The sequence below is a fragment of the Tachyglossus aculeatus genome, chromosome 21 (genome assembly GCF_015852505.1).
Source record: "Tachyglossus aculeatus isolate mTacAcu1 chromosome 21, mTacAcu1.pri, whole genome shotgun sequence".
NCBI classification, from domain to species: Eukaryota; Metazoa; Chordata; class Mammalia; order Monotremata; family Tachyglossidae; genus Tachyglossus; species Tachyglossus aculeatus.
Window position 1 is genome coordinate 46138270 of NC_052086.1, and position 15321 is coordinate 46153590.

The 15321-nt window shown below is 50.8% G+C and overlaps 1 protein-coding gene across 1 annotated transcript in view; it reads left to right on the forward strand.

Annotated features, from left to right (window-relative positions):
* LOC119942110 (ankyrin repeat and fibronectin type-III domain-containing protein 1-like) overlaps positions 1-15321 on the forward strand; it is an 84839-nt gene that overhangs the window by 42594 nt on the left and 26924 nt on the right. The window contains exon 2 of the mRNA XM_038762764.1: positions 2092-2132. Coding sequence (XP_038618692.1) covers positions 2092-2132 — 41 coding nt within the window. The remainder of the gene's footprint in view (positions 1-2091; positions 2133-15321) is intronic.

Sequence of the window (15321 nt, forward strand, 5' to 3'; positions counted from 1 at the left end):
TAAACGCTCAGTAAATACGATTGAATTGAATTGAATCTGCTGCCCCCCGTCAATTAATCAATCGGGTTTATTGAGTTCTTATTGTGTGCAGGGCACTGTACTAAGTGCTTGGTAGAGTACAATATAACAATATAACAGAGTTGGTATTCATTCATTCAGTCAGTCCTGTTTATTGAGCGCTTACTGTGTGCAGAGCCCTGTACTAAGCACTTCGGAGAATACAAAAATAAACAGACACGTTCTCTGGCCCACAACGAGCTCTCCGCTGCCCCTGCCCATTGTCCGCTGTCCCTCTATTTATTTTGTTAATGATGTGCATATTATTATTATTATTATTCTAACGATTTTGACACCTGTCTCCATGTTTTGTATTGTTGTCTGTCTCCCCCTTCTAATCAATCAATCGTATTTATTGAGCACTTACTGTGTGCAGAGCACTGTACTAAGCGCTTGGGAAGTACAAGTTGGCAACATATAGAGACAGTCCCTACCCAACAGTGGGCTCACAGTCTAAAAGGGGGAGACAGAGAACAAAACCAAACATACTAACAAAATAAAATAAATAGAATAGATATGTACAAGTCGAATAAATAAATAAATAGAGTAATAAATATGTACAAACATATATACATATATACAGGTGCTGTGGGGAAGGAAAGGAGGTAAGATGAGGGGGATGGAGAGGGGGACGAGGGGGAGAGGAAGGAAGGGGCTCAGTCTGGGAAGGCCACCTGGAGGCCTTCTAGACTGTGAGCCCGTTGTTGGGTAGGCACCGTCTCTATATGTTGCCGACTTGTACTTCCCAGGCGCTTAGTACAGTGCTCTGCACACAGTAAGCGCTCGATAAATACGATTGAATGAATGTCCCTCCGCTGCCCCCTGCCCCTCACCGAGCCGGCTCCGGTGGACGTCCGGTCATCGCCTGGCAACCAGCCTGGCAACTACAACATTCCCATTCCCGGCCCCGGCCGCGCTCCCGGCCTCTCCCCTCGTCTCTGCCCGTTCCTGCCGGGACCCCCGGACCCCCGGGCCCCCCGGGCACACGATCCCACGACCCCTTCCTCCGGCCTTGCTGGCCGCGGGCTCCCTCCCCCTGTGGCGGGGCGACCGTGGAGCACAAAGCATCTGACGGAGGAAGCTGAGGTTTGGTCCGTGCCCCCCTCTGTCCGTCCATCCTTCCGTCCTCTCTGCCCCGGGCCCTTGGGCACGTTTTGTGCCAGGGCAGGGAGGGCTCCCTCCGGTCCCCGTCCCCTGGGACTCCCGGGTAGGCCCCATCCCCTGGCTTGACCCGTGAAAGACTGAGGGAATTCTTGTCCCACCCTCTTCCTTGAGTGGGGGCTGAAGGGTCCTATCCCTATCCTATCCCTATCCTGGGGGGCAGGATTGGGGGTGGGGGCAGAGGTGGGAGCCCCGGGGCAGGGGTAGGGGGGTGGGGCACCCCAGAGTTGGGGCGCAGTCAGGCGTGGGATTGGTGCTGGGGTATTAATGGCACTCGCTTATACCGGTCTCCCCTCTGCCAGTCATCAAGTGATGGGCACACGCCAGACCCACGGGATGGCGTGGTGGCATCACACACAACCTGGAGCTTATCCCCCTCAGAGCTCCAGACCACCCCCCCCACTCCAGGACTGCGGCGTCCCCCTCCCAGTATCCCCCTCCCAGCATCTCCCTCGCAGCGACCCCACCCCAATCCTGCTATCACCGGCGCCGTGGGTTTGGCATCAGGAGCCCGGGCGGAGGGAAGCTGGAGAAAGGGGTGTGGGGAGGTGGGGAGGGGGAGAGGGAGGAGGGCAGAGTGGGTAACCAGAACTCCACTCAGCATCCCCCTGAGCACTGTTCCTCCCGGCTTCTTGGACGACCAATCAATCAATCAATCAGTCAATCAATGATGTTTACTGAGCTCTGCTGTGTGGAGAGTCCTGGATCAAACTGTTCCGCCCGCCCACTGCCTGGTCCAGAGCCCAGTTCTTCCTGCCTTCTCGTGCCTTTAGAGCTTCGGGCTACCTTCCCCTGCCAACCAGCCGGCCCCCGATTGGGGGCCTTCCGGGTCGGGTGACACTAAGTGGTCGTGTCTGTCTGTTTGTCTTTCAGAGTCTGGGCTCTGCTGAGAGGAAAGACTTTTATCAGTCCAGGTAAAGTGGTCCCCCACCTCCCAAGTCAATGGTCAGGCTCCTCCATCTTCCGTCCCTCACTGGAGGGGGCAGGGGCCGTGGTTGGGCACCAGCCAGTGGCCACATGTAGACACGGGTTTGCATGCTGGGCAGGCTGGGCATGGTGAGCAGGTTTGTGAGTACTTGCAGAGGTGTGGTGGAGAGATGCCCTGGTGTCAGCCTTGGATGTGAGTGAAGGCACAGGCACGGGCCCAGTCTGGCCATCTGGGTGACCAACCGTTGGGGGTAGCAACTCAGGGGGGTTCTGACTTCACAGTGTTACACACAACTGCCCCTGCAATTGTGGGGACTACAAAGCCCAGCAGACCCTGGGGCCAACTGGAGACAACCTGGTTATCCCTCTACCATGTGGGAATAGCTCAGGTTGTTGTGCAGGTGGCATGTCTTAAGGGATGTAGTTGGCGGGGGGAGGGAAGCAGGGGCTGTTGGCGGGGCGAGGGTTAGAAGAGGAAGCAAAAAGCCATGGGATAGGGTGGGGGCTGCTATGGTGTATGGGTCCTGGGTGTGTGTAGGGAGTCAACTGGAATAACAATAATAATAATAGTAATGGTTCCCCCACCTTGATTACTGTATCAACCTCGATGTTGACCTCCCTGCCTCCTGTCTCTCCCCACTTCAGTCCATACTTCACTCTGCTGCCTGGATCATTTTTCTACAAAAACATTCAGGCCGTGTTTCCCCGCTCCTCAAGAAACTCCAATCATTGCCCATCCACCTCCGCATCAAACAAAAACTCCTCACCATTGGCTTTAAAGCACTCAATCACCTTGCCCCCTTCTACCTCGCCTCACCACTCTCCTACTACAACTCAGGCCACACATTTCGCTCCTGTAATGCTAACCGTCTCGCTGTACCTCGATCTCATTAATCTCACCAGCAACCTCTCTCCAGGTCCTGCCTCTGGTCTGGAACGCCCTCCCTCCTCACATCCGACAGACAAATGACTCTCTCCCGGTTTAAAGCCCTGTTGAAGGCACATCTCCTTCAAGACGCCTTCCCTGACTTAGCCCTTCTTTCCTCTCTCCCTCTCCCTTCTGTGTCGCCGTGACTTGTTCCCTTCATTCATCCCCTCCTCCCAACCCCACAGCACTTTTGTCCATATCTGTCATTTGTTTAGTTATATTAATGTTTGTCTCTGCCTCTGGACTGTAAGCTTACTGTGGTCAGGGAATGTGTCTGCTTATTATGATATTGTACTCTCCCAAGCACTTAGTACAGTGCTCTGCATACAATAAGCACTCAATAAATATGATTGAATAAATGAATGAATGAATGAGTGAATGAATATGTGCCAAGCACTCTGCTAAGCACCAGGGTACATATAATATAAGTAAATTGGACATAGTCCCTGTCCCATGTGGGACTCACAACTCACAGGCTATGGGGGAGGGATAACAGTAGGAAGCATCACAGTCTAGTGAAAAAGAGCCTTGGTCTGGGATTCAGAGGGCCTGCGTTCTAATCCCCTTTCTACCACTTGTCTGCTGTGTGACCTTGGGCAAGTCACTTCACTTCTCTGGGCCTCAGTTTCCTCATCTGTGAAATGGGGATTAGGGTCTTTCACAGGTTTCTCCTCTGCCTCCCACCCCCAAACTATGGGGAGTCCCTCAAGGCTCAGTTCTGGGTCTCCTTCTATTCTCCATCTACATCCACCCTCTTGGAGAACTCATTCACTCCTATGGCTTTGACTCCCATCATTCTGCAGGTGATTCTCAAATCTACATCTCTAACCCCTACATCTACATCTACATCTACATCTCCTTCTATCCAGTCTCACATTTCCTCTTGCCTTCAGGATATCTCTGTTTGGATGTCCCACTGACATCTGAAATTTAACATGTCCAAAATAGTACTCATCTTCTCACCCGAACTCTGTCCTCCCCGTGACTTTCCCATCACTGTAGATAGCACCACTATCTTCCTTGTCTCACAAGCCCACAGTCTTGGCATTATACTTGACTTGTCTCTTTCATTCAATCTGTCAACAAATCTGCCGTTTCTTCTCCATCCAAACTGCTACTACACTGATCCAAGCACTTATCCTATCCCACCTTGACAACTGCATCTGCCTCCTCGTTGACCTCCCTGCTTCCTGCCTCTCTTCACTCCAGTCCACAGTTGGCTCTGCTGTCCAGATCATTTTTCTAAAAAAAACATTCAGTCCATGTCTCCCGACTCCACAAGAACTTCCAGTTCCAAGAACTTCCACCCACCTCCATGTCAAATGGAAACTCCTTACTACTGGCTTTAAAGCACTCAATCAGTTCACCCTTTCCTCTCTTACCTCACTGATCTACTACAACCCGGCCCACACACAGCTCCTCTAGTGCCAGCTTGCTCACTCTGCCCTGATCTTGTCTATCTCACCACCGACCCCTTTCCCACGCTCTCTCTCTGGCCTGGAACTCCTTGCCCCTCCATACTCACCAGGTCACCCCTCTCCGCTCATTCAAAGCTTTATTAAGGTCACATCTCCACCGAGAGGCCTTCTGCGACTAAGCCCCTTGTTCCCCGACTCCCTGTCCCTTCTGTGCTGACTCTGCACTTGGATCTGTACCTTTTGGGCACTTGATATTTACCCCACCCTCAATCTCACAGCGCTTATGTACACATCCATAACTTATTTATATTAATGTCTGCCTCCCCCTTCAGCCTGTAAGGTCACTGAAGGCAGGTAACATGCTTACCAACGCTGTTGCATCGTACTCTCTCAAATGCTTAATTTAATGCTCTGCACGCATTGTGCTCAAATACCATCGATTGATTGATCGTACTTAGACTGCGAGCCTCATTTGAGACAGGGACTCTGTTCAACCTGATTATCCCTGATTGTCTAGTATCTACCCCATTGCTTAGCCCAGTGCCTGGCACATAGTAAGCACATAACAAATACCATAACAGGTGAATCCCCATTTTCGGATGAGAACACTGAAGCACAGAGAAGTGAAGTGACTTGCCTAAGGTCATACAGCAGGCAAGTGCTGGAGTCGGGATTAGACCCTAGGTCTCTTGACTTGCAGTGCTGTGCTTTTTCTACAAGACCATGCTGGTTCTCTCATGAATGGATCTGAGCCTTTAACACTGCCCTGCAACGAATCCTCCATCAACCCCTCCCTCCAACACCTCCACTATCTCCCCTCACCCACCTCCAGTACAGGCCAACAGGCAGACAGAAAGGCAGGCAGGCAGGTGGACAGACAGGCAGGGAGGTAGACCCCCAGACAGTCAGATAGACAGGCAGGCAGGCAGGCAGGCGGGCAGGTAGACTGGTGGGAAGGGAGGCAGTCAGGCAGACCAACAGGTAGGCAAGGAGATAGGCTGGGGGGCAGATAGAGGCTTGTCTGCAGGGAGGCAGACTTTAAGGGAAAGAGCAGCCACCTCATGGAATGGGGTCTGGGAGCGAGTCTCTTCCTGGGCCCAAGAAGGCATCTGCAGCCCCTCTCCATTCTGACCCTGGGCCTGCTGCCTAAGAACCCAGGATAAATCCAGAGAAACTGGTGGAACCAAGCAAGTGGAGTGACCCCGGGGTGGCGGGAGGGTTGGACTGGACCCCACTCCCTGAGAAGGGTGGGGAAGGATGAGCAGGTGGAGTCCCCCTCCCCCAGGGCCTAGGGGGCCGGCCGTGGGACGTGCCGGGTCCGGCCTCTGGGGACAGGCCCCAGGCAGGTCCCTGAGGTTGGGTGGTGGAGGCTTGAGGGGTGTGTGGGGTCTCGGGCAGCTGGAGAGGACACCCTGGGAGCCAGGCCAAGCCACAGCTGGTCCAGGCTGGAGGCCTAGTTGGCAATGCGGACCCTGGTTGTTAAAGGGACAGGGCCTCCCTGCTTTGTCCCCACCAGCCACCGGAACCACTCTGAGGCAGTAGCTTCCCAAGAGGGCTGGAACTCTCTGCTTACCAGTTGAGGGGGTGCCGGAAGAAAGCGGGGGCAGTGCAGCGGGGAATAGCGCTGGCCACTGACCACAGCTTTACTCTGCTCTGGAAGGGAGGGACCCAGTGTTTAAAGCCGGGGTGTCCTGGGGAGCAGAGGGTCAGTGGGAGAGGCTGGGCCCCATTGGTGAGCTTGTTGCCCTTGCCACCTTTGTCCCCAATAATAATTCTGGGGTTTACTTAGCATTCTCTCAGTCTAAGAGGGAGGGAGAGTAGGATCTCATTTCCATTTTACAGAAGAGGAAGTTGAGCCCCAGAGAGGGTAAGTGATTTGCCCAAGGTCACGTAGCTGAGCTGGGGCAAGTACCTGGGTCTCCCACTCCATGCTGTTTTCAGTAGATCACACTGCACTGTAGAGCTGGGGGGCCAGGGCAAATAGTGGGTTGGGGGTAGCGGGGTGACAGAGGAGGAGGTAGGGGGCCTGGGATGAAGGGAATGAGTTGCGAGACTGAATGGAGCTGGTTAGAGAGGTTTCTAAGGAACTGGAGAAATAACTGCCCCCACCCAAGCCCTGCTCCCATCATGGCCCTCCCCCCGTTTATGATAAAAATAGCATTTTAAATTGTATTTATTAATTTCTTCATCAATAATTTATTTATTATTATTTATACTTATATAATACATAAATACATTACATATTATATCGTTTGTAGAACAATACATTACTTTTCTTATTGATTAATAAAATTAATTTTAATTTATTAATTTTATCAATTAATTTATTAATAAAATTATTATTAAACAGTCTAATTATTATAAAATTGTGTCAGGTGCTTAGTACAGTGCTCTGCACACAGTAAGTGCTCAATAAATACGATGGAATGAATGAATGAATAATAATGATGGTAGTGATTATTAAGCATTTACTATGTGCCAAGGATTGTGGTAGAAACAGGATAATTAGGTCAGACACAGTCCCTGTCCCACGCTGGGGCTCACACTGTTACATGGGCAAATAATCAATCAATCAATCAATTATATTTATTGAGCACTGATTGTTTGCAGAGCACTGTACTTGGGAGAGTACAAGACAATAGAGTTGGCAGACCTGTTCCCTGCCCATAAGGAACTTACAGTGTAGAGGGGAAGACAGACATTAATATAAATATTAAATATTATTATATTATATATTATAGTAAATATTAAAAACCCTCTCTTGACCCCACCTCCCTTTCTAGTTATCACCCTGTCTCCCTCCTACCATTCCTTTCCAAACTCCTTGAATGAGTCGTTTACACCCGCTGCCTCGAATTCCTCAACGCCAACTCTCTCCTCGACCCCTTCCAATCCGTCCCCTACATTCCACCGAAACTACCCTCTCAAAGGTCACCAGTGACCTCCTGCTTGCCAAATCCAACGGCTCCTACTCTATCCTCATCCTCCTCAACCTCTCAGCTGCCTTCGACACTGTAGACCACCCCCTTCTCCTCAACATGCTATCCGACCTTGGCTTCACAGACTCCAATCAATCAATCAATCAATCAATCGTATTTATTGAGCGCTTACTATGTGCAGAGCACTGTACTAAGCGCTTGGGAAGTACAAATTGGCATCACATAGAGACAGTCCCTACCCGATAGTGGGCTCACAGTCTAAAAGGGGGAGACAGAGAACAGAACCAAACATACCAACAAAATAAAATAAGTAGGATAGAAATGTACAAGTAAAATAAATAAATAAATAAATAAACAGAGTAATAAATATGTACAACCATATATACATATATACAGGTGCTGTGGGGAGGGGAAGGCGGTAAGGCGGGGGGATGGAGAGGGGGACGAGGGGGAGAGGAAAGAAGGGGCTCAGTCTGGGAAGGCCTCCTGGAGGAGGTGAGCTCTCAGCAGGGCCTTGAAGGAAGGAAGAGAGCTAGCTTGGCGGATGGGCAGAGGGAGGGCATTCCAGGCCCGGGGGATGACGTGGGCCTCCATCCTCTCCTGTTTCTCCTCTTATCTCTCCGGCCATTCATTCTCAGTCTCTTTTGCGGGCTCCTCCTCCCCCTCCCATCCCCTTACTGTAGGGGTTCCTCGAGGGTCAGTTCTTGGTCCCCTTCTGTTCTCTATCTACACTCACTCCCTTGGTGAACTCATTCACTCCCACGGCTTCAACTATCATCTCTACACTGACGACACCCAAATCTACATCTCTGCCCCTGCTCTCTCTCCCTCCCTTCAGGCTCGTGTCTCCTCCTGCCTTCAGGACATTTCCATCTGGATGTCTGCCCACCATCTAAAACTCAATATGTCCAAGACTGAACTCCTTATCTTTCCTCCCAAACCCTGCCCTCTCCCTGACTTTCCCATCACTGTTGACAGCACTACCATCCTTCCCGTCTCACAAGCCCACAACCTTGGTGTCTTCCTCGACTCTGCTCTCTCGTTCACCCCTCACATCCAATCCGTCACCAAAAACTGCCGGTCCCACCTCCGCAACAACGCCAAGATCCACCCTTTCCTCTCCATCCAAACCGCTACCCTGCTGGTTCAATCTCTCATCCTATCCCGACTGTATTACTGCATCAACCTCCTCTCTGATCTCCCATCCTCCTGTCTCTCCCCGCTTCAGTTTATACTTCACTCTGCTTTCTGGATTGTCTTTGTACAGAAACGTTCTGGGCATGTCACTCCCCTCCTAAAAAACCTCCAGTGGTTGCCTGTCAACTTACAAATCAAGCAAAAACTCCTCACTCTCGGCTTCAAGGCTGTCCATCACCTCGCCCCCTCCTACTTCACCTCCCTTGTCTCCTACAGCCCAGCCCACACCCTCCGCTCCTCTGCCGCTAACCTCCTCACTGGGCCTCTTCTCACCTGTCCCGCCATCGACCCCCGGCCCACGTCCTTCCCCTGGCCTGGAATGCCCTCCCTCCACACATCCACCAAACTAGCTCTCTTCCTCCCTTCAAAGCCCTACTGAGAGCTCACCTCCTCCAGGAGGCCTTCCCAGACTGAACCCCCCATTTCCTCTCCTCCTCCTCCCCTCCCCATCACCTCCCTCCCTCCCTCTGCCCTACCCCTTTCCGCTCCCCACAACACTTGTGTATATTTGTACATATTTATTACTCTATTAATTTTATTAATGATGTGTATATAGCTATAATTCTATTTATTCTGATGGTATTGATACCTATCTACTTGTTTTGTAGACTGTGAGCCAGTTGTTGGGTAAGGACCGTTTCTATATGTTGCCAATTTGTACTTCCCAAGTGCTTAGTACAGTGCACTGCACACAGTAAATGCTCAATAAATATGATTGAATGAATGAATAAATAATGGATCAATCAATCAATGGTATTTGAGCATTAACTATGTGCAGAGCACTGTACTATGTGCTTAGGAGAGTACAATACAGCAGAATTAGCAGATATGTTCCCTGACCACAATGAGCTTACAATCCAGAGGGGAAGACAGACATTAACCTCCCCAGTGCTTAGAACAGTGCTGTGCACATAGTAAGTGCTTAATAAATGTCATCATTATTATCATTAATAATATTAATAAATAATTTATAATATAGGATTTAAAGATACGTATGTATATATCTGTATATTTATTTATGTATATTAATGTCTGTCTCCCCCTCTTGACAGGGAATGTGTCTGTTGTTATATTGTACTCTCCCAAGCACTTAGTACAGTGCTTTGCACACAGTAAGCGCTCAATAATATGATTGAACAAATGAATAAGTGCTATGGGGCTGAGGGAGGGGTGAAAAAAGCGTTCAAATCCAAATGCAAATTGAGACACAGAGAGTTTGCTTGGTCTGGGAGTCAGAAGAACCTGGCTTCTAATCCTGGATCCCCCACTTGTGTGTGTGTGACCTAGGGTAGGTCACTTCACTTCTCTGTGCCTCAGTTCCCTCATCTGTCATATGGGGATTAGGACTGTGAGGACTTTGTGGGACATGGATTGTGTCCAACTCGATTTCCTTGTACCCATCCCAGTGCCTGACACATAGTAAGTGCTTAACAAATACCACAATTATTATTATCATGATTATCCTTATTATTAAGTAACTTGCCCAAGGTCACACTGCAGGCAGTGGCAGAGCCAGGACTAGAACCCCACGCTCCTGACTCTGAGCCCGAGCCATTTCCACCAGGCCTCACTCTCTTTTCTCCCCTGAAGCCCGCACCCATCCCCACTTCCGCCCCCCACCGAAGGCCAGTGGGGCCAGGCCCTAAGGGGAAAGAAAAGAAACTTTGAAGACATCATTATTTGAACACCAAGTTCGAGCTGGAGGCTCAGATGGCCACTCTGTTGCTTTCCGTTGTTCATAGCCAGGAGCCCCTTGTCAGTGCCCAGAATTATAATAATAATTATTATTATGGTATTTGTTAAGTGCTTGCTATGTGCCAGGTACTGTACTAAGTGCTGCGGTGGATATAAGCAAATTGGGTTGGACACAGTCCCTGCCCCTCATGAGGCTCGCAGTCTGAGGTAACTGAGGCCCAGAGAAGTGAAGTGACCTACTGAAGGTCACACAGCAAACAAGTGGCGGAGTTGGGATTAGAACCAGTGACCTAAAATTGGAGACAGCAACCTGCCTGCTGGCTCTTCTCTGCCTGCCCGCTGCTGCCATTGGCTCAGGACGGCTGGGAAAGGGGCAGTGTCCTAAATGAACATTTTTAGTGTAAAAAGTTTATCCCAGCTAATTAGGGCTTCGGGGAGGTGGTGACGAGTTATCCAGCAGTTGGAGGCCAACTCAAACAGGCCGGCCCGTAGGAGCCCCAGCCCAGGAGAGCCTTCCCTGACTCCAGGAGGCCTTCGCAGACTAAGCCCCCCTTTTCCTCTGCTCCCCCTCCACTCCCCATCACCCTGACTCACTCCCTTTAATAATAATTATAATAATTATGGTATCTGTTAAGCGCTTACTATGTTCCAAGCACTGGTCTAAGCGCTGAGGTAGATACAAGGTAATCAGGTTGTCCCACGTGAGGCTCACAGTTTAATCCCCATTTTACAGATGAGGTAATTGAGACACAGAAAAGTTAAGTTGCTTGCCCAAGGTCACACAGCAGACAAGTGGTGGAGCCGGTATTAGAATCCACGTCTTCCGACTTGCAAGCTCGTGCTCTTTCCACCGAGCCACGCTGCTTCTCTTCCCTTTGCTCCATCTCCCTCCCCCTCAACAGCATTTGTGTATATATGTACATATTTATAATTCTATTTATTTATATTAATGATGTGTATATACCTATAATTCTGTTTATTTATATTGATGCTATTTATGCCTACTTACTTTTTTTGATGCCTGTCTCCCCACTTCTAGACTGTGATCCTGTTGTGGGCAGAGATTGTTTTTATTTGTTGCTGAATTGTACTTTCCAAGCGCTTAGTACAGTGCTCTGCCCACAGTCAGCGCTCAATAAATATGATTGAATGAATTATTATAGTCTAGAAGACGAGTTTACAGTTCATTCCCATTGTCGGCTGGGTGACTTTGGGCAAGTCACTTCACATCTCTGTGCCTCAGTCCCCTCATCTGTAAAAGGGGGATGAAGACTGTGAGCGCCCCGTGGGACAACCTGATCGCCTTGTGACCTCCTCAGCACTTAGAACAGTGCTTTGCACATAGTAAGCATGTAATAAATGCCATCATTATTATTATTCTCTGGGCCCCAGTTCCCTTATCTGTAAAAAAGGGACGAAGACTGTGAGCCCCCCCGAGGGACAACCTGATCACCTTGTAACTTCCCCAGCACTTAGAACAGTGCTTTGCACAAAGTAAGCACTTAATAAATAGCATCATTATTATTATTATTCCCAGCTACACCTTGTAGCGCTCTCACTCTCTGCAACTGTGGCCCTGCTAGTACCATGCTAGCCCACTGTGACCCCCTCAGTTGATGATGATGATGATGGCATTTATTAAGCGCTTAGTATGTGCAAAGCACTGTTCTAAGCGCTGGGGAGGGTACAGAGTGATCAGGTTGTCCCACGGGGGGCTCACAGTCTTCCCCATTTTACAGATGAGGTAACTGAGGCACAGAGAAGTGAAGTGACTTGCCCAGAGTCACACAGCTGACAATTGGCGAAGCTAGGGTTTGAACCCATGACCTCTGACTCCTAAGCCCGTGCTCTTTCCACTGACCCACGCTGCAGTCCTCTGTGTGCACACGTTCCCCTCCCCCGACCCCCAAGGGAAGCAGCGTGGCTCAGTGGAAAGAACACGGGTTTGGGAGCCAGAGGTCATGGGTTCTAATCCCGGCTCCGCCACTTTTCATTCATTCATTCATTCAATCGTATTTATTGAGCGCTTACTGTGTGCAGAGCACTGTACTAAGCGCTTGGGAAGTACAAGTTGGCAACATATAGAGACGGTCCCTACCCAACAGTGGGCTCACACTTGTCAGCTGTGTGACTTTGGGCAAGTCACTTCACTTCTCTGGGCCTCAGTTACCTCATCTGTAAAATGGGGATTAAGACTGTGAGCCCCACCTGGGACAACCTGATCACCTTGTAACCTCCCCGGCGCTTAGAACAGTGCTTTGCACATAGTAAGCGCTTCACAAATGCCATCATCATCATCATCATCACCTAGTCCACCTAAGTGGTAATTGTCAGCCAGCTATTTACATTCTTTAAAGAAAGGGGCGGGGGTGAGTGTGGGGAGGGGAGAGACCACTCACAGCGTAAGTTTTTGGCTGCCCAGACCGCTAGACATCATTTCGCGAGTCGTGATGCCCAAGCCTTGTACCTTGTATCTCCCTCAGCGCTTAGACCAGTGCTTGACACATAGTAAGCGCTTAACAAATACCATCATTATTATTATTATAGTAAGCGCTTAACAAATACCATCCAAAAAGAAAAAAAACCCAAAAACTTTGGCCAATTTACTCTCCCACAATCAGCACGGCCCCGCCCCCCCAAAGCACTCTCTCTCTCTCTCTCTCTCTCTCTCTCTCTCTCTCTCTCTCTCTCTCTCTCTCTCTCTCTCTCTCACACACACACACACACACACACACACACACACACACACACACACACACTTCGGTCACACCCCCCGCCCCCCGCCCCAAGTCAGGCCCGCCCTGACCGGCCCCCGTATCGATTCCGGGAATTTCTCCTGGGCCCTGGCGGCCAGGACTGCCCACGCGGCTCCCCGCGGGCGAGGCAGCCCGGGTCCCGTCCAAGCAAAGCAGGGCGCCTGGGCCACTCGGCCCCTCGGAGCAAGGTGGGGTGGGGGCCGGGCGGGGAGGGGGCAGCTCCTCGCCCCCTCCCCTTGACCCCGGGCCGGGCAGCCCGGCAGCCCCTCACTCAGCTCCCGGAACTTGGTTGCACACCACGAGCTGGGCAGGGCACCCCTTAAGCGCTTCCTTACTCACCCCAGCCCCTCAATAATGATGGCATTTTTATTAAGCACTTACTATGTGCAAAGCACTGCTCTAAGCGCTGGGGACGTGACAAGGTGATCAGGTTGTCCCTCGTGGGGCTCACAGTCTTAATCCCCATTTTACAGATGAGGGAACTGAGGCCCGGAGAAGTGAAGTGACTTGCCCGAAGTCACAGCTGACAATTGGCGGAGTAGGGATTTGAAGCCATGACCTCTGACTCCAAAGCCCATGTTCTTTCCATTTTGCCACACTGCTTCTCTTATACTCATGTCCATAGTTGTACATGCTGCTATTTCCCCGATCTCTAATCTATTTTGGTGCCTCTCTCTCCTTGTCTGTCTCTCCCACTAGATTGTAAACTGGATGTGGGAAAGGATGGTGTCTGTTATATTGTTATATAGTTCTCTCCCAAGTGCTTTGTACAGTGCTCTGCACACAGTAAGCCCTCAATACATGTGACTGACTGACACTGACTTGTAGATTGTAAACTCCTTTTGGACAGTGATTGTGTCTACCAACAAGGCTGTATGGTACACTCCCAAGGGCTTAGTACAGTGCTATGCACATAGGAAATGTTCAATAAAGACCATTGATTGATTGGCTCTGCTTCCTCTTTCTCTCTCCTCCCTCCACCATCATCCTTCTTCCCTTCTCCCCCCTCCTCTCTTCTCTTCCCACCCTGCTCACCTTCCTTGTCTGTCGATCAGTCAGTCAATCGATGGCATTTATGGAGCTTTTACCGTGTGCAGAGTCCTTGTCCTCTTCTTCCTCCCTTCCTTCTTCCCCCGTCCCCTTCCCTCCTCCATCAACCCCTCTTCCTTGCTCTGTGAAGGTGCCTCTGGCCCAATTCACCAGGAGGAGGGGTGGGGACTGGTGGCAATGTTGGGGCAAGGGCTGGGGCACTAGGGATGGGGGACAGTAGCTGAGGGTAATTAATAAAAGAATAATAATACCAATAATGACATTTGTTCAGTGCTTACTATGTGCAAGGCACTGTTCTAAGCGCTGGGGAGGATACAACTGATCAGGTTGTCCCACGTGGGGTTCACAGTCTTAATCCCCATTTTACAGATAATGTAACAGAGGTACAGAGAAGTTAAGTGACTTGTCCAAAGTCACACAGCTGACAAGTGGCAGAGCCGACATTAGAACCCATGACCTCTGACTCCCAAGCCCGTGCTCTTTCCACTGAGCCACGCTGCTTCCCCTGCTCGGGAGGCCAGAGTGACCTAGCGAGACTGGCTTTTAGAGAGGTGCAGAGGCTGGGGCACTAGGGATAGGGGGACAGAAGCTGAGAACAATTGGAAAGTGGGCAGGGCTGAGGCAGTGTGGGAGAGGAGCAAGAGCTGGGGGATTTCTCTGCATTTTGAAGGTAATGAAGAAGTTGTCCAGTTTCTTAGCTCCTCTTTCTCCACTTAGGGTCCGAGGGCCTTCCCAGAGCTGAGACCACAAGGCCCTACCCCTCCAGCCCTGTGTCCCACCCCCATCTGCTCCCTGCCGCCTGTTAGCCCAGCCCCTGCCAGCCCAGCCACCCCCCGACCAGCCGCCGCCTGCCAGCCCTCAAGCTGGGAGAATGTGCCACCTCAGGAAACAAGCAAAACCACGTCTTTGTATCCCGGCGGCTCTCCCGGAGGGGGCGGAGGGCACGGCAGAGGGCCTGGCAGGACTTGGCGGGGCTGGGAGCTGTTGGGAGGGGGAGACTCAGAGGTGGGCAGACATCAGGATGTGGGGAGTTAGCATGCCTGATGGGAAAGCAGCTTGGGGGGGCCCCAGTGACCTAGCGAGACTGGCTTTTAGGGGGTTGGGGCAGCCTAGGTGGTGGCAAATTCGTGAGCACTGAAAGGTCTTGGGGATCAGACCAGAACTCCCCTTCTGGCTGGCTCAGCTCTCCGGGT